This window comes from Anomaloglossus baeobatrachus, chromosome 12 (genome assembly GCF_048569485.1).
Source record: "Anomaloglossus baeobatrachus isolate aAnoBae1 chromosome 12, aAnoBae1.hap1, whole genome shotgun sequence".
NCBI classification, from domain to species: Eukaryota; Metazoa; Chordata; class Amphibia; order Anura; family Aromobatidae; genus Anomaloglossus; species Anomaloglossus baeobatrachus.
In genome coordinates, this window is record NC_134364.1 from 30,444,849 (window position 1) to 30,465,385 (window position 20,537).

Below are 20,537 nucleotides of genomic sequence, written 5' to 3' on the forward strand. Positions count from 1 at the left end.
TGAAATCGGAAAACACCTTCACTGTGGAAGATGTTATACAGGTATTTCTTATAGAACAGTTTATTTACAAGTGCCCCTCAGAAATACTGGGATGGGTCAGAGGGCTCACACCATGTACCTTGGATCGAGCTGCAGCCATGGCTGATGAGGCCCTTACTATCAGACCGCAATGGATGGGGCTTCTGGACAATAAGCCACAGCCTGCTCCTGCACCCCGGCTCCCTTCAGTTATATTTGCCCTTCCAACCAGCCGCAGACCGATAACAACCATGGCTCACAATCCTGGGCCCCAACAGTTCCGACAACGCCCTGGGGGAATCTCAGAGAGATGTTATGGGTGCGAGCAACCTGGGCACCTGCAATCCGGTTGTTCCTCAAGTACTCAAAGGGAGCCCCAAGCACCTCCACCTCGTCCGGTGCATTTTGTGCATTCCATCACGCCTGATGAAGAGGTACCACTACCTCTACTGGAGTGTACCGCTAACCCCTGCACCACAGATGCCCCTCTTGGTGTATACGACCTCCGGCTTTTGTCACCAGGTTCTCCCACTGCCTTCTCCAGAATGAAAATGCGAAGGAGTATGACGCAGTGCCGATGTTATCAATGTGGGCAGCTTAGGCATTTGCAAGACACCTGCCCTGCTGGTCGATTGAGTAATCGACCTGTTCATTCTCTACAGCCAAATACAATGGGGGAAAAGCTCTCACCCCTTCGAGTTGACTTTCCTAATGACGCAGACATTTATGGTCGGCCACTAGGAGTTTATGGCGTGCGAGCCACAGCGCCGAGTTCCTCTCACCGTCAAAGTAAGCACTTACAAGTCATGCTAGATTGGCGGAGAGTTATGGGATTTTGTGACTCTGGGGCATTTCTCACAATAGCTGATCCCCGGGTGGTTCGTCCAGAAGGGGTACATCATGGACCAGGGATTGTTATTGAATTGGCTGGAGGACAAAGCAGGAATATCCCAAAGGCGACTATCGACCTGGACATTTTTCACTTACTGGACTGTATCTGTGTTCCTGAACTATTTTACCCTCTGTGTGGTGGATTATTTAATGGACCTTCTGTTTTGCTTGGAATAAATGTTCTTTGGATTGCTCAATCATCCCTTGCTCTGTTAATTGTGTGATACTGGAGAAGGACCCCATGAGACTCGGGGTCAAATGAGACCCCGCGTGTCAAAATTTGTGCAAATTTTCGTGATTGTAAATGCGATGGTGCGGATTCCTTTAGCGGACATACACACACACATGTACGTACATACATGCAGACACACATACACTCAGCTTTATATATTAGATTTATACCTGATAGTTATTGTGACGCCCTGGCCTATTAGGTCGTCACAGGGTTTTGGGCAATCTGCCCTTCTGCACAGTATCCACCTCCTCCTTGGTTACAGGTCCCTAACCTTTGGTGTTGCCAAGAACAAGCTAATCAAAATCCTAAGAACACTCTGCACCACACCCACCAGACACAATAGTGGCTGACCTGAAGGGAATAGGGTCGCCCACTTGGGTGGTTGGTTAAGGGGAGGTCAGGAGTGTTAGGAGCAGGACAGTGTAGTGTTGGAGGGGAAAGTGAGAGGAGGTCAGGAGCTGAGCTCCTTGGTTTACTAGGTGGCAGACGTTGGCCTGGGCCTGGTAGGAGCTGGACCCCGGTCGCAGGGGGATCGCGACAAGGGGCATGGACTGTCGAAAAGGACAGCCGGCAGCCTTCTGCCATCACCGGGCAGGGGCCAGGGCACGACGGGGTACGTTGACCCTAGGTCGAGAAGGAGCTTCAAGTGTCTTGACAATTTACCCGATGAGGACGAAGCCTTCATGATCCATTCTCCACCTGCTCCAAAATCGGGGTACTAGCGCAACGAGGGGGATAGGACTTTCCAAATACATAGTCCAGAAAACCCAAGCGTGAGCCCTGAGAGCAAGTTCACCCAGCCATACTGGTGAGCGGGACCCGATAGTTCTATGCTAGAGGGACCAGTTAGAAGTGAGGTGCCACGGAAAAGGCAACAGGCTAACAGGCAACACCAACGGGCACGGGATCCAGGCGTGCTCCCTCCCTGCTGCAGTGGTACTAAGAACTTTGGTTTACCACGGTTGTCGGTGTCAGTGTCGCGGGCGGGGAGGACGCCGTCGCTGCTGCGCTCTCGCTAACGCTCGGGTCCGGCGCTGCTGCGGCTGCTGCTGCTCAGTGGCTCGAGCGGTGGGCCGGATCCGGGGACTCGAGCGGCGCTCCTCGCCCGTGAGTGAAAGGGGTGGTTGGTTTGGGGGATTTAGTCCATGACGCCACCCACGGGTCGTGGTCAAGATGGGCACCACCGCTGCTGGTGACGGGGATCCCGGGAGCGATGGTAGGGAGCAGCTGGGATGTTGTTTTCGCCATCCGTGGGTAGGGGTCGGTGGTCCCGGGGCCCGATGATGATGTGACGGGGAGGCAGGGTTGGCGAGGTGCAGGGTTGCAGGGACAGCGCGGCGCGGTGCCGGATGGCACGGGTGTACTCACTCAGCAAGAAAGGTACAAAGTCCTCGGTAAACCAAACGGCTGCATGGACGGGTCCCGCAGCCGGCTGCAGTGTTTCTCCCCGGACAGGTGATGGCGGCTGTCTCTCCATGCACCTTGATGTTCTCCTTCTGACTACTATGGATTCCCAACGGTAGTCCGCTCCCCGGTGTATGGGTACCGGAGGAGCCCGTTTGCCCGCAGGCGCTGGCCCTTGGGTCTCTAGCCTTAGACGGTAGCTGTATACCCTCACGGTGTGGGCGGTTGCCTTCAATCGGGACTTTTGCTGTGAAACCCCTGGGGTTCCAGTCAGATTCGGATTTGACTATTGACGGCGGCTCCAAGACTGGTCGGGGTCCGATGGCCCTGCCTGTGTGTGCTGGCTTCACTTCGCTCCCCGGTCGGTACTGGCGGGCCAACGCCCAACCCCGGTCCTACGGTTCCGCGTTGTTCCACCACTCCTGCAGACGGCCACCACCGTCTGCCAACCTTGCTGTCAGTGCCTGGGCCACAAACCCAGACACCCAAGTGTTTACTCCTCTCACTTCCACATCCTGGACTAAACTGTCTCTTTTCCCACCTCCAGGCCTGTGAACTCCTCGGTGGGTGGGGCCAACCGCTTGGCTCCGCCGAACCTGGTGTGGACATCAGACACTGAAGGGAGGCAACAAGGTTTTTGTTTGGCTGGTGTCCCTGTCTAATGGGGGTGGGGGTGTTTGAGTGTTATCTGTGACGACCTGGCTAGGCCAGGGCGCCACATCAGCGTTATTGGACTGAGTGAGTACTAAAGTGGTCCCTGACCATCCCAACGGCACCTCCCTGTCACCAACACCGAGTCCCGGGGCATTCCCCTTACCCGTGGAGGGGTTAAACATCTGGCTACCCACACCATCGCCACAGTGTACTCCCCATTGCAGCGGTGGTACTACACCTTACCACGCACCACGGGTGGCGTCAAGACCTGTCCATACAATTCCCTGTAAATACCCCCCTTTAATTCAGAGTGGCCGCGCGACCCCGACCCCCGGGTCCGGAAACCCCTCGAGCCACCGTAGATCCGGATCCGAGCAGCAGCGGCAGGCTGCTGACGCGGGGGCGGCACATTATCACTGTGGCTTAATTGTGCTATATGAGCAGGAATTTTTCACGTTTGCACCTTTACATTTCAAGCACAATATGAGCAGCTTAGCTGTGAGCTTTTCACAAGTGACGCTGTGTAGGGGGGGAATTTGCACAGGACAGACACATTTACTACCGTAACATTATATAGATGAGGATCTGGACTAAGTGATTAAACTTCTTACGAGGCTTTTTATAACAATATATTTTTATTGGCTTCTTTATTGGTGGAATAGAAAAAAATTACTCTGATTTATCGCGATACATGCAGTACAATTGTGTACAGAAAAGGAGGAACATGAGTGGGAAATGTAGCGGGGCAGCAGTAACAGCATAGCACGTACAGTATGCACACCTTCCACACTATTACATGTTATACAAATACTGCAGAGATGACAATCAGTGGAAGACAGATCAATCATTGTACTTAAAAAGCATGGAACAGATTCCTTGCTCATTCCTTGTGTCGCGCCGATCACTTGCAGCAGCTGCAAGTGTCACATCCATCGCTGCACTCACAGCCCTGGCCGCACTTACTGCACTCAGCCGGACAGCAGGAGCAACAACCTGGGGAGGAAGAGACTCGTGAGAAGACGGCAGAATACAGAGGTGATAGGGATACAACATTTTCACTTCTATTAGGCACAATGACAAACCTGAGCATTAATTACATATCCACAGAAAACACAACCTCGGCTGTATCCATAGAAGTAAATGGAGGAAGCCACTGCTCATTATGGGTTATTTTTGCATGTATTCTTTCCCTAGATCATATATGTGAAACTCTGTCCTATCTCAGCACAGCGGCCGCAATGATGTCACTATTTCCCACCCACTGTGCTAATCAGTGAAAAGAGAAGTATTTATTATTTTTTTTTAATGTGCGGCTCATAATACTATATGGAGGACTATGTGGGGCTCATTATTCTGTATGGAGGACTATGCGGGGCCCATTATTCTGTATGGAGGACTATGCGGGGCCCATTATTCTGTATGGAGGGCTATGTGGGGTCCATTATTCTGTATGGAGGGCTATGTGGGGCCCATTATTCTGTATGGAGGGCTATATGGGGCCCATTATTCTGTATGGAGGGCTATGTGGGGTCCATTATTCTGTATGGAGGGCTATGTGGAGCCCATTATTCTGTATGGAGGGCTATGTGGGGCATATTATTATGTATGGAGGGCTATGTGGGGCCCATTATTCTGTATGGAGGGCTATGTGGGGCCTATTATTCTGTATGGAGGGCTATGTGGGGTCCATTATTCTGTATGGAGGGCTATGTAGGGCACATTATTCTGTATGGAGGACTATGTGGGGACCATTATTCTGTATGGAGGGCTATGTGGGGCCCATTATTCTGTATGGAGGGCTATGTGGGGCCATTATTCTGTATGGAGGGCTATGTGGGGTCCATTATTCTGTATGGAGGACTATGTGGGGTCCATTATTCTGTATGGAGGGCTATGTGGGGCCTATTATTCTGTATGGCGGGCTATGTAGGGCACATTATTCTGTATGGAGGCCTATGTGGGGCCCATTACTCTGTATGGAGGGCTATGTGGGGCCCATTATTCTGTATGGAGGGCTATGTGGGGCCCATTATTCTGTATGGAGGGCTATGTGGGGCCCATTATTCTGTATGGAGGGCTATGTGGGGTCCATTATTCTGTATGGAGGGCTATGTGGGGTCCATTATTCTGTATGGAGGGCTATGTGGGGCCTATTATTCTGTATGGAGGGCTATGTGAGGCCCATTATTCTGTATGGAGGGCTATGTGGGGCCGATTATTCTGTATGGAGGGCTATGTGGGGCTCATTATTCTGCATGGAGGACTATGTGGGGCCCATTATTCTGTATGGAGGGCTATGTGGGGCCCATTATTCTGTATGGAGGACTATGTGGGGCCCATTATTCTGTATGGAGGGCTATGTGGGGCCCATTATTCTGTATGGAGGGCTATGTGGGGCACATTATTCTGTATGGAGGGCTATGTGGGGCCCATTATTCTGTATGGAGGACTATGTGGGGCCCATTATTCTGTATGGAGGGCTATGTGGGGCCTATTATTCTGTATGGCGGGCTATGTAGGGCACATTATTCTGTATGGAGGGCTATGTGGGGACCATTATTCTGTATGGAGGACTATGTGGGGCACATTATTCTGTATGGAGGGCTATGTGGGGCCCATTATTCTGTATGGAGGGCTATGTGGGGCCTATTATTCTGTATGGCGGGCTATGTAGGGCACATTATTCTGTATGGAGGGCTATGTGGGGACCATTATTTTGTATGGAGGGCTATGTGGGGCCTATTATTCTGTATGGTGGGCTAAGTTGGGTACATTATTCTGTATGGAGGACTATGTGAAGCTCATTATTCTGTATGGAGGTCTATGTGAAGTCCATTATTCTGTATGGATAACATCCCTGCTCTAGATGAAATGGTTGGGGCCGGATGAGGCAGGAATACCTCATTCACACAAGCATATTTCACGGTCCATAAATGTCTTAATGCCCAGACTAGTTTCAGGTCTCCCAAACCAAACATACAGCCTAAGTTGTGTCTATGAAGCTGTAAGTTTGGGACAACAGTCCCACGATCATTCTGCTCATTTCAGGCCGTATATGAACTGTGAAATACACACGTGAAATACGCTTGTGTTTAGCATTAAGGTGACCATTATTCAAAAGATTTTAGCTTTGTCAGTTTTTTATGATTTAACTCTGGTTTCAGAACCCAACAATTTGACAAGTTGAAGCTATTGTTTTAACTTTTTAAATATTTTTTAGAATCGTGTTTCATAGTTTATTTTTGGGACAAAAATAACAGCAACAATAATACTACTATTCATAATAATTAATAATCAAAACCTATAAATATTAGTAATAATAACATTATTTTTAATACAAATTAAACGATATAAACAATACAGTGTGTATGAAGTCTGGTTAGAAATAGTATGTACATTTCTATCTATAGCTCTTGTCTACTCACTTTTTTTGCATGTTGTACATTTGCAGTTCTTACATTTACACGAGTGTCCACAGGAACAAGAAGCTCCTAAGAGAGAAGCAGAAATTTTGTTATGGAGCAGAATATTAAGTACATTCAGTCCCTATCATATGGCATAGATGTAGTTCCAATGTTCTCATCATAGTATATACTATTATTAGCCTCTGCACACATGTGTATACGCAGTGGAGTAACTAGAGTTCAATGGGCCCCGATGCAAAATTTGGACTTCGTCCACCTATCCTCGCATGTTGGTCAGATGTATGTCTATGTATGTATACATTTAGCGCTCTAAATCCTATAAAGGCATACGAGTTGCCCTCCCCCGATTATGTAGTAATGTCCCCCATCCTGTTCTATTGAACCCCATCCTGGCCCCCTTCCTGGTAAATATGTCCCACATCCAGGTAAATGTCAAACATCCTGGGCTACTTTCTGTTAAATGTGTCCCCCCCATCCTGGTATATACTGCATGTTCCCCACCCTGACATGTCCCCCATCTTACTAAATATATCCCCCATCCTGGTGTATACTGTCCCTCTCCTGGTATATACTGTCCCCTTCCTGGTATATATGTTCCTCACCTGTGCCCCCCCGATGTATATGTCTCCCTCCTGGTATAGACTGTCCCCTTCCTGGTATATATGTTCTTCTCCTGTCCCCCTCCGGGTATATACTGTCCCTTTCCTGGTATACAATATATGTTCCTCTCCTGTGCCCCTCTTGTTGTATTCTGTCCCTCTGTTGGTATATACTGTCCCCTGCTGGTAAATTTTGTTCCTCTCCTGGGCCCCTCCTGGTATATCCTGTCCCCCTCTTGGTATATATGTTCCTCTCCTGGGCCCCTCCGGGTATATATTATCCTCCTCCTGGTATATTCTATGCTCACCCTCCCCGTCTCCCACGTTGTACGACGTCCTCCTCTATAGCTGGCCCGCAAAGGCTAGCAGCTTTCATCGGTGTCTGTGCTATGGCAACACATAACCTCATTGTCATGCGCTGGCTCAGTCCCGGGGATGCCGCTGAAAGCTGCCGACTTCTGTTTGGCCAGCAGAATGTATCATAGTGCAGCAACCCAATGTGCACAGCAACGCATTTCAGCTGGATGTGCGACCGAGGCCGCACATCCAGCTGAAGCAGGATTTGGGGACAGCGGGAATCTGGTTAGTTGGCTCAACCACAACCATTTATGTAACATTGGGATCTAGACCTATATCAGTACTTAGGAGTAAATAGTGAAAAATCCTGGTAGCAAATAATGCGTTTATGCATCAGTTCTGCCATATATTCTAATCTATTGAGTGTTTTACTCATTCATCGAGTGATCAGCAGCTTGTAAACGCTGTCAGATTATTCAGAAATGGGCAGCACTCCTAGGATCTCTGAAATAGATTGTGTCGAATTTTATTAGAGGCGACCCCCTTCTTAATAAATTTGGCAAATCTTGGGCACCAGAAACCAAAATCTATACCTACAAATATCTACAATAATGTCTCATTCTCCTCAGCTGCAGCCTCTGAAATCTGCTCCTGAGAGAGGTTTGCTTTCTACATAAAACCGGAGACAACATCTAAAGGCCCCGTTACACGCAACAACGTATATCTAACGATATATCGCCGGGGTCACGGATTCCGTGACGCACATCCGGCATCGTTAGCGACGTCGTTGCGTGTGACACCAACGAGCGACCTTTAACGATGGAAAATACTCACCAAATCGTCCATCGTTGACACGTCGTTCCTTTTCAAAAAAGCGTTGATTGTTGAGGACGCAGGCTGTTCGTCGTTCCCAAGGCAGCACACATCGCTATGTGTGACACCTCGGGAACGATGAACTACAGCTTACATGCGGCCGCCAGCAAAGAGGAAGGGAGGAGGTGGGCGGGATGTTACGGCCGCTCATCTCCGCCCTTCAGCTTCTATTGGGCGGCCGCTTAGTGACGCTGCTGTGACGCCACACGAACCGCCCCCTTAGAAATGAGGCGGTTCGCCGGCAACAGCGACGTCGCTAGTCAGGTAAGTCCGTGTGAGGGCTCCTAACGATATTGTGCACCACGAGCAGCGATTTGCCCGTGGCGCAAAAACAACGGGGGCTGGGTATGCTCGCTAGTGATATCGCTGCGTGTAAAGCCCCCTTAAGAAAATCACCAATGACTGCACTCAACGCTTACATGTAACCCGTCCATCTGAATTCCTTCCTTACCTGTTGTGCAGTTACATTCCTGAGGGTCCATGGCTCTGGGATACAGATGTTCTGTAGGATAAGTGGAGGCTGAATGAAGGGAAGTGATGTTCTCCACCTTATATACAGCTGATACGGAGCTGAGTGCAAACCCTGTTCATAAGGCACCGGCCGACCACGTCACAACCCACATGTGTAAGGACAAGAATCAACAAGGACGTGCGGTGTGCAAACTGCAGAGTCACCCAGGACAAAGCATGATCCGGCAGAAATGTCTTTTGTGACGGACACTTTTATCAGCAGTCACCTTATTTATTCTAATAATTACTTTTTTTTGAAGAGCATTTTTGGAGACAACAGTGTGTATCTAGGCATTTTCTCTCTCATTATTCTGGCATTTGGCAAATATAAATAATTTTGACCTAAAATGGGAAAGGTTTATTCTGATCTCATGTCATATAGTGAGGAAAACCTGTAGATGTGTCTTTAGATAGTAGATGTAAACCTCTGGTTTCAACTAGGACGGGGACATATATACCAGAATGAGGACATATATATAGGATGGGGGGCATATTTATCAAGATGTGGCCCAGGATATGGGGCATATTTACCAGGATGGGGACTAGGATGGGGACATATATACCAAGATGTGACCCAGGCTAGAGACATATTTACCAGTATGGGGGACATATTTACCAGGATGGGGCTTAGGATGGGAGACATATATACCAAGATGAGGGACATATTTACCAGGATGGGGAACATATTTACCGGGACCGGGTTCAGGATGTGGGACATTAGTACAGGATGGGGACATTACTACATAATGAAGGGGGACGGGAGGCAACTCATATGTTTTTATAGGAATTATAACCCTATAAAGACCCGTACATCTGACCAACATACAAGGGAGGCTAGGTCCAAATTTTGCACTTTGGCCCATCGGACTCTAGTTACACCACTGCCTGTGAAGTCAAGACACAGAAGGATCAGCTCGGCACTTTACCCATATGGATAGCCAGTCCTTCTGTGTCATGCTAGTGGGTGTGGACCAAATGCAACATGGAATCGGGTTTACCTTGGAGGGGTGTAACTAAGCCACTATCTCGTCTTCACTAGAGCTTCTGATTAGGCTTGTGCTGGAAGGTACCACTACAGGGCAGTCCCCGGCTCTACGTCAGCTGACCCCAGGGCTCAACTGAGCAGGAACGGACTCTGGGACACTAAGACACAACAGGACTAGCCCTACTATCCAATGACAACTCTCTTAAAGCCTTACTACTAGAGGACAGTTATTGTATAGACCTACTATTCAGGGACAGCTCTTGGGTAGCCTTACAACCATAGTCCTACTACCCAAGGACAGCTGTCGCACACGCCAACTGCCCAGGGATAACTTTCATATAGCCTAGGGACCACTGTCGCATAGCCCTTCTAGCCAGGTACAGCTGTCATATACCTCTGCTACACAGGGACAGCTCTCTTATAGCAATAATACCCATGGACACCTCTCTTATAGCCCTAATACCCATGGACAGCTCTCGTATAGCCCTAATACCCATGGACAGCTCTCGTATAGCTCTAATAACCAGGGACATTTCTCATATAGCCTACTACCCAGGGATAACTCTCTTATAGCTCTTCTACCAAGGGACAGCTCTCGCATAGCCCTTCTACCCAGGGACAGCTCTCTTATAGTCCTACTACCCAAAGACAGCTCTCATATAGCCCTACTACCCAGAGACAGCTCTCATATAGCCCTTCTACTTATAGCCCTACAACCAAGGAACAGCTCTTGTATAGCCCTATTACCCAGGAACAGCACTCTTATAGTCCTACTACCCAGGGACAGCTCTCGTATAGCCCTACTACCCAAGGATAGCTATCGTATACTACCCAGGGACAGCTCTCGTATAGCCCCTGGCCAGTTTGTGCATTGCAGTCTATGTTTGTACTGTGTTGCATGAAGATCTGCATAAGCCCTTACAATTACAAGAGGACCTTTGAAGGCACCCATAATGCCAGAGGCGGAACAATCGCTGTTGCAGGGGGTTCAGGGGGCACGAGGACCTCAGCCAGTGGCGCACCACCAATGGAGTCAGGCCACGTGACAGCTTTGCCGCCCCCCCCCCCCCCCCCCCCCGCGGATCGCAGTTTCAATTGTATTGGTATCACACATGCCGATACAATTGAAGCAGTGATGAGAGAGTGAGCGTCATGCTCCCTTTCTCATCATTCTCCTGCTGTGTCTGCGCTCTGACGTGTCAGCACAGTGGAGCACACAGACGTCACTACTACGCGCTGTGCTGAGATGTGCAGAGCAGCAGAAAAGTGGTCACCCTAAGGAGACCGGAGCAGCGGGGAACGAGATAAAGTGAATATGCATTTAATTATGGTGACCAGACGTCTATGGGGGTGCATTAAACTATATAGGGGTTACATAATGGTATATGGGGGCTGCATAATGGTATATGGGGGCTGCATAATACTATATGGGGACTACATGATACTATATGGGGGTTACATAATACTATATAGAGGCTGCATAATACTATATGTTAGCTACATAATACTATATGGAGGACTATGTGGTGCATTAAACTATATGCAGGACTATTGGGGGTGCACTATAATACATGGAGGACTATGGGGAGTGTATTATAATATATGGAGGACTATGGGGAGTGAATTATAATACATGGAGGACTACGGGGGTTGCATTATAATATATGGAGGACTATGGGGAGTGTATTATAATATATGGAGGACTATGGGGAGTGTATTATAATATATGGAGGACTATGGGGAGTGTATTATAATATATGGAGGACTATGGGGAGTGTATTATAATCCATGGAGGACTATGGGGGTTGCATTATAATATATGGAGGATTATGGGGAGTGTATTATAATATATGGAGGACTATTGGAAGTGTGTTATAATATATGGAGGACTATGGGGAGTGTATTATAATATATGGAGGACTATGGGGATGACTTATATATGGAGGACTATGGGGGTGCATTATAATATATGGATAACTATAGGGGGTGCATTATAATATATGAAGGACTATGGGAGTGCATCAGATATTATATCGGGATATAGGAGTATGGGAAAGCTGGGTGCTGAGGTTAAGAGTCAAGTGTCAGCATAATTATCCTGAGGGGGACGGGGGATTCCAGGTCCAAATTTTGCACCGGGGCCCATTGAACTCTAGTTACGCCACTGCTCAATGCGGGTGTGGCCTTTGGCGACAATGAGTTTGACTTGCTCTAGGGGGATGAGTCGGGCATGTTTACTAAGTGCTGTGTGCAGACTGATCGCAGAAATGATTACAGTGTCCTCCAGCCCATACACAGACCATGTGCGCTGTGCACTCAGCCTGGACCATAGTCTCTGTATTCACTGCACACAGCCGTCGCCTCCAGCAGTGCACTCATTATTATCACACTAAGCCGAAATGTCCGTATATCCAAAACTGAACATATCCTAATAAATACACATACATGAAATACATAAAGGGGACTTCCACTGTATTTACTGATGTCATTTGTATGCATTTCTTTGTTAGTGCTGTCTTTAACTGAGGACAGATATTACAGAAGCGCATTGTTATGTCCTTTACTGTCATCACTATTATTTTTAGTGCAATGGTGACAAGATTTGTAGAAAAAGACAATTGATGACTGAAAAAGTTATTCATGGTCAGTTCTTGTTCCTGTTTTTCTGAGAGATAAGTCACTGCAGATTTTAGTTCTGTGTGCAGTGTGACCTCACCAAGAGGAATAGTGTGCACTCAGCAAGAGGAATGATCAGTGTGCACTCAGCAAGAGGAATAGTCTGCACTCAGTCCAATAATGGCTCTGATGATGGCTTTATAATGCTCTATGCTATGCTAATGTTTCTGACTAAAAAGATAAACATGGCTATTGAAGTCAGTGACTATCTTGGATACCTCAGAATCCCACTTAATGGAGATTCAGACAAGAACCCCTAAGGGTGCCTTCACACTTTAGCGATGCAGCAGCGATCCGACCAGCGATCTGACCTGGTCAGGATCGCTGCTGCATCGCTACATGGTCGCTGGTGAGCTGTCAAACAGGCAGATCTCACCAGCGACCAGTGACCAGCCCCCAGCCAGCAGTGACGTGCAAGCGACCCTGCGCTTGCACGGAGCCGGCGTCTGGAAGCTGCGGACACTGGTAACTAAGGTAAACATCGGGTATGGTTACCCGATGTTTACATTAGTTACCAGCGCACACCGCTTAGCTTTGCTCTCCTAGCTACAGTACACATCGGGTTAATTAACCCGATGTGTAATGCAGCTACATGTGCAGAGAGCAGGGAGCTGCGCACACTGTTTAGCGCTGGCTCCTTGCTCTCCTAGCTACAGTACACATCGGGTTAATTAACCCGATGTGTAATGCAGCTACATGTGCAGAGAGCCGGAGCCGGCAGCACAGGTAGCGTGAGAGCTGCGGAGGCTGGTAACTAAGGTAAATATCGGGTAACCACCTTGGTTTATCTTGGATACAGCTTACCGCAGCTGCCAGACGCCGGCTCCTGCTCCCCTGCTCGCTTCATTCGTCGCTCTCTCGCTGTCACACACAGCGATCTGTGTGTCACAGTGGGAGAGCGCCTTTGAAGAAAACGAACCAGGGCTGTGTGTAACGAGCAGCGATCTCGCAGCAGGAGCCAGATCGCTGCTCAGTGTCACACACAGCGAGATCGCTAATGAGGTCACTGCTGCGTCACAAAAAGCGTGATTCAGCAGCGATCTCGGCAGCGATCTCGCTGTGTGTGAAGCACCCCTAACTGTACATACACTTAAAGGGGAATTCCACTTTATCTGTTGCAATATCATTTGCATGCAATCAGTGTCGTACATAGAAATCACGGGGCCCCGTAGCAAAAATTCTAATTGGGCCCCCCCAAAAACAAAAATTTTATATGTATATACAGTACAGACACACCTTCTCATTCAAAGAGTTTTCTTTATTTTCATGACTCTGAAAATTGTAGATTCACATTGAAGACATCAAAACTATGAATTAACACATGTGGAATGAAATACTTAACAAAAAAGTGTGAAACAGCTGAAATATGTCTTATATTCTGGGTTCTTCAAAGTAGCCGCCTTTTGCTTTGATTGCTGCTTTGCACACTCTTGGCATTCTCTTTATGAGCTTCAAGAGGTAGTCACCGGAAATGGTTTTCCAACAGTCTTGAAGGAGTTCCCAGAGATGCTTAGCACTTGTTAGCTCTTTTGCCTTCACTCTGCGGTCCAGCTCACCCCAAACCATCTCGATTGGGTTCAGGTCTGGTGACTGTGGAGGCCAGGTCATCTGGCGTAGCACCTCATCACTCTCCTTCTTAGTCAAAGAGCCCTTACACAGCCTGGAGGTGTGTTTGGGGCCATTGTCCTGTTAAAAATAAATGATGGTCCAACTAAACGCAAACCGGATGGAATAGCACGCCGCTGCAAGATGCTGTGGTAGCCATGCTGGTTCTGTATGCCTTCAATTTTGAATAAATCCCCAACAGTGTCACCAGCAAAGCACCCCCACACCATCACACCTCCTCCTCCATGCTTCACGGTGGGAACCAGCCATGTAGAGTCCATCCGTTCACCTTTTCTACAAAGACACAGTGGTTGGATCCAAAGATCTCAAATTTGGACTCATCAGACCAAAGCACAGATTTCCACGGGTCTAATGTCCATTCCTTGTGTTCTTTAGCCCACACAAGTCTCTTTTGCTTGTTGCCTGTCCTTAGCAGGGGTTTCCTAGCAGCTATTTTACCATGAAGGCTGCTGCACAAAATCTCCTCTTAACAGTTGTTCTAGAGATTAGAAGGTGTGTCCAAACTTTTGGTCTGTAATATATATATATCCACAGTATATATACTGTATATATACAACTATAAGCAGAATTGCACTGATTTTTTTTACACTGCCTAGTAACAATAAACTCTGTAGAACATATAATGATCTCTGGATAAAAGTACAAAATATTAGTAAGAAGTTGGATATTAATAAGTAATGTGTAATATGTAGAGCTAATTATTGTAACTAATTGTAATAAAGTGACTACGAGTAACAATGCAAGTCACAAACATTTACGTTGGCTCATCCTCCGCCTCATGTGACTCTGCAGGTTTTGCACACATGTCAATGTTTGTACACTGTCCTTACACACGGTGGTGACGTATTTGGTGGGTGGGTTTATGGGCAGGATTTGCACTCCGCTCAGTATCTGGTGTATAAAAGGCAAAGAGCTGTTAAGGTGAACTCATAACCAGAGATCACTAGTTGCCTACTGCCTGGCCGAATTGATATGGGCCAAGTGCATGCATAAAAGAATTCACACCAGACACAGTCGGATGTGTAATCTCTTCTTGGTCACAGTAGAAAATGGCACCAAACAGACAGAGAGACTCGTGCGTCCTCTTGATATAGGCTAGGGGCGTACACAAGTTCAGATATGCATATTTAGTGGGACAGTTCATGGGCTAGCCAATGGGGAGATCCGTGTTGCTGTTGATGGGCAGGTCTGACTCCAGTGGACGAAACCATGACGATGGGAGGGACGTCATCTGGTGCATCCATGCTGATGGTTTGGTCTGTGATTTCCAGCTTGACCAGGGATCTTCCCTTATATGGTATCTTCTTTCATCTGGACATTCCTTGCATTCCAGGCAAGGTGTGGAGAAACAGGCAATGGCAGCCACCTTTATATCTGTGTCATGCATATGATCTGAAACCTGAATTATGTAAGACAAATCGACATATTTCCCACAATGCTCTATGTCCAGAGGTTAATTAAGTATTTCATTTTATGGCTCTCCTCAACAGTCCCCCCTAAATACTTTATTAACCTTCTGACCCTACCATGGTCCTCTAACACATCAGCTCTAATGCTTTAACTGCAACCTTTTTTCGTTTTGCTATCCGCTATACAAGCAATACTAAGCTTTTGCCCCCACTGGTACAGACTGCTGATCAGAGAGTTGATCACATCCCGCACACACAGTTCACAGAGGTATAGGTAACTAGAACAAACTATATAATGCTGACGAGCTCACTCAGATTTCGAGATTAATCGATTAGAAAGAGTAAGGCAATTGTAAGAATAAGCTTCTTACTGTTATGCTGCAGCTTTTAGCGTTACTGTTTCTGAAAGGCTGATTCTCAGTCAATATCCGAGTGCTGTCCGCGTCTTCGAGACTTTTCTACCCGAATATACCTGATTGTATCACAACACTAATGGATCTCTTCTTGTCTCTGGTCTATAATCTACCACCAGGAGGCCTTTAACAAGATTTCCCTTACACATGGATCCGATTACCTTCAGTAACACAGAGTAGCACTTTTACGGCTTCAAATACCAACAAATAAAACAATACCAGTTACCTATAAGTGTATGTTATCCTTAAGTCACTTAAACCCTTAAAATAATTGATCGGTTCAGGTCAGATAATGTCTTTCCCACCATGAGCCCTTATTTGTGTAATATTCCTGTACCCATTGTTCCCTTATGGTTATTTCCCATGTATCATCCCCAATCTAGAAATTCTCCATAAAGTTCTATATGAGATAATCCAGCACTATGTGTGTTGTGACCCTCATTCTGCTGGTACGATGGACTCTTTACAGCGGCTGCTGTCTCCAGATGGGTTTTCCCTCAAGCTTCATGGAAGATGCTGTGGTTGGGATAAGCTGGATCGGTCCACCTGATTCTGACTCAGGGATCATTCTGACTTGTCTTTTTAGGATCACCCAGTCTCCGGGCTGGAGACCACGTGCTCCTGACACTGATTTAGGATCTGGAATTGGAGGATACACATGTTTAACACACTATACAGGCAGTTGTATACGGCTCATACATCACTGGTCAGGATATCACACTGTATCTGCAGTATGTGTGAGAAATATAATCACGTTCTAGGTACTAAAACAAAAATACCTTATATAAAGATCTAATTATTAAAGGAAAACAAACATTTGTTACATGATTTGCAGCGTTCACCATTATCTTGTGGATCGTCACATGTTTATGTTATGATCATTAAAATTCCAAACAACATACACCCATGTGAGTATAGACACAATTAAATATTCCAATAAAGGAGGGGCAGGGATTGGGGCAATAGCCCTAAACTCTCCCTACCTCGCAGCGGAGGTCGGCACCCTATAAGGCGAATTGGCGCCCCCGCTCACCGACGGCTCGCCCTCCCTATCCCTACACTGCTAAGCTAATACGTGCTGCTAATGTCAGTGAGGGAATATAGAAACCGTGAGATACCGGGGATAAAGAGGCGTCAATATGCAATTATATATATCCAATTCATTCCCAAAGATTAAATATTCACACTCTGTATTTACATAGCTGTTTGTAGCTTAAATCAATATGATACAGCAAATTCAAGAACCAAACCCTAAAATAAATGAAATATCTCACATGTATAACATGTACCCACTGTATCAATATAATAATAAGGCCAGGTAAAGTCATGAGGAGATCTCGTCCAATCACAGACTCTCCACTGTACAATTCACACTCAGGCTAATAAAATAAACGCATATTTATCAGACACTTAGCATGAAAGAAGCGCAACGCATTTCTCCCCTCTTCACAATGGCAGATGGAACTCCATCTTTACATACCACCAGCATCATGAGTTTTTCAGCAGTAACGCTTTCCACACTGGATATGTTTCAGAGCAGACCTGAAAAGAAATTCACTCAACACGCACAAAACGCATATAAACCTACTCATGGTAGATGTATAGGACTAATCTGCAATCACTGGAGCAGTAGAGCGGATGAGGGGGGTGTTTCTACGAGGTCTTTACAGTTTTTTTTTTTACCTTAATAGGGACACATCTTACAAGACTGGAGGTGTCTGGCCACCTGGGTACTGAGCAGTGGTGCCGCCCAGATCTTGTCCATCCCAACACCTTTGTCACATGGGTTACCTGGGCCATTATTGAGTAGAGCGCTCACGGCAGAGAAAGCTTACCGCCCTTTATCCACAGACCTTCCTCAGTCACTGGCTCCCTGCGTCTCACACGCCGTTCCTTGCTGAATCGCTTGTTCCTGTAAGGATTTAAGAACACAAGGAGTGACCAATGTCACGGACGACGTGACAGGAGCCACCGAGGTACTGGTCTGCTTTGTATAAGGACTCTCAACTCTAGGCCCATTCACTGCTTCTTTGTTGCCTGCTCCATCAGTCACCGGCTCTTTTGATAACAGGAGAGCGCCTCCACCTGGGCTCATATACACTCTCTACGGTCTTTATAGATTTATGACGTCACACTCCACATTTTCCTATCTTACCCCTTTCCGCTCTACAAACCACAGTGATCGCAAATCTTCATCTCATTCTCCTATTTCGATGGGAAAGGAGTGGTTTGATTTTTAATACCTCATGTTGCGTAACCTCAGCATATCCAGTGCAGAATCAACCAGCATCTTGGTATCTGGATCCATCTACGGAAAAACTCAAAATCTGCATTAGCAATGGCCTCATCTGAGACATGTTCAAAACCTGACCATTCTTGTTACATCAGAGCAATCATGAGATATATGTGTGTCTGCTGTATCCTCCTCACAGATAAAAATATAAAGACAACTTAATAGAAAAACCCAATCGATGAACAAATTAAAACCTTAAATAATATGTGTGACTTTCCACATCATCTTTCCCCCCCTTTTTGAATCTATTATCCAAAACATAATTAGATTCAAAAATTGTGTGGCCCCGGAGCTCTACATTTAGGCATGAAAGTCACATTGTATAGATTGTACCTAATCGGGAACACCAGAAATATTGTTTTTATCTGTAACTTAATAATGGAAAACCCTTTCAATGGCTTTTATAACCTTTGCATGGACCACAGAAATCTGCACTGCAATCATTCTTTCTATAAAAAGAAAGCAGATTATTCAATACATTAAATATAAAACACAGAATTCCATAAATAATCCACATTCCTTAAAACAAATTATTGTAATTATTAATAAATGATTATTATTATGATTATTATTATTATTATTATTATTAATAATAACCATAATAATAACGTAGCACAACCTCTGGATATTTGATGTAGGGGCGTTCATATTTGAAACATTGAGGAGATCATCAGCATCTCTGTGATACTGTCCTATAACTTGAAGAGATAAAAGAATCTAGAACAAATAAACTGGCCATGTGGGAAAACAAAATGTTGATTTGCCATAGAAAAATTATCTAACAGACTTCTATGCTTGAAAAGCTATCAATGAATCTAAACATGTCCACAGTCAACTTTTATTTCTTTGGGATAAAATTAGTAAAATAAAACTATTGTCAATGACCTTTTTCCAATATAAATTGCAATGAATTAAATGCAGGAAGCACTTTTTTTTTCTCTTGGCCTGCTCTCACAATAGATCGAAGGTGAGATGAAAAACCTGCCCCACTGGTTTTTTTTTGTTTTTTTTTTTTTTTTTTTTTTTTCTAAAAGTTGCTACTTCCCCCAAAGGCCAAAAGCACAGTACATTTTCCCTGGACACGAGTGATATCTCTCTCCTTCTGTTGGATTTTTTTATTATTTATTTTCCTTTCTGCAAGACATGGATATCCCATGGATGTATCTATTTATTTATTTATTTATTTATTTTTTTTTTTTAAAACATTCAACTCTCAGGATTATTCGCCATATTCGTAATTGGAATATGTATTATTTATCATGATATCTGCCACAAAGGTACGTTTATTTTAAGGTTTTTCTCTTATTGCTTATTAATTTAATAAGATATTGCTCCTTGTGACTGTCCTGACTCAATCCAACCTGCACCCTGGATCTATATTAAGTGTCTTCCACAACTCCCCAATCATTCAATGTTCCATCTTTTAGTGCTATAAACATTTACTAACACTTCATGTTATTCAGTGGCTGCAGTTTTGTCAGCTGCACTGGAGGGCTCCATACAGATTTACTAACAAAATGGCCACTGCCAGAATAGCACATGGCTTCTCTCACACCTCCCCCCCACTAACTTCCTTTCTTTGTCTCAAACATGCCTCGGCCACCATGTGGCCTTCATCCACCATTTTGGCATGTGGCAGGGAAAAAGGACTTCACATCTGCTCCAACTCTCTCTCTCCTATTTTCTGTAGTCTGTACTTATATATATATATATACAAACACACACACGTGTCCACGATCTAAGTCTAATTATAGATAAAAACACTTATTTTTCTGGCTAAGTATATAGTACTCCATCCAATCCATTGCTCAAACATTTACAGAGCACATGGTCTTCTTCACACAAACCCCCGCCTTTTCTTTGTTTAAACCATGCATGCCTCGGCCACCATGTGCTTCATCCACCATTTTAAAATCTGACCTAAAATGGCTGCAACCAAAAATAGCACATGGTTTATCACAGGATTGCAGCCTAGAGTCCCCCCATCCCAACAAAAATCCACTCTCATCCGGATTTTTCCAGCACAACTAGACGCAACTTCACCAATTTCTCCATCTTTCTCTCAAGATAAACAACACCAAACAAGCAATCTTTCTCTATGCATACCAGATAAAAACAGACAAACAAAAAGACGGGGAGATGACAAATAACTGAAACACTAAAGAAAACCTGCAGTTTGCAGCACACACTTCCAAATCCTTCCTTATACTGCCACGTGGTCCCTGTCTG

The 20,537-nt window shown here is 45.8% G+C and overlaps 1 protein-coding gene across 1 annotated transcript; it reads right to left on the minus strand.

Moving 5' to 3' along the window:
* Nucleotides 1–3,818: 3,818 nt before the first annotated feature.
* Nucleotides 3,819–8,940, minus strand: LOC142257418 (metallothionein-like). The gene is made up of 3 exons (XM_075329523.1): nucleotides 8,848–8,940; nucleotides 6,628–6,693; nucleotides 3,819–4,195 (listed from the first exon to the last, which is right to left on the minus strand). Exons 1-3 carry the CDS (start codon nucleotides 8,876–8,878, stop codon nucleotides 4,104–4,106), a joined length of 189 nt encoding a protein of 62 aa, XP_075185638.1. The 5' UTR covers nucleotides 8,879–8,940; the 3' UTR covers nucleotides 3,819–4,103.
* Nucleotides 8,941–20,537: the final 11,597 nt, after the last annotated feature.

Bases quoted from the DNA above. Each gene is read 5' to 3' on its own strand.
- LOC142257418 (XM_075329523.1), bottom strand. From the start codon at position 8,878: ATGGACCCTCAGGAATGTAACTGCACAACAG. The intron at 6,694-8,847 runs GTAAGGAAGGAA...CTTCTCTCTTAG, and splicing joins GGAATGTAACTGCACAACAG to GAGCTTCTTGTTCCTGTGGA. The intron at 4,196-6,627 runs GTGAGTAGACAA...CTTCCTCCCCAG, and splicing joins ATGTACAACATGCAAAAAAA to GTTGTTGCTCCTGCTGTCCG.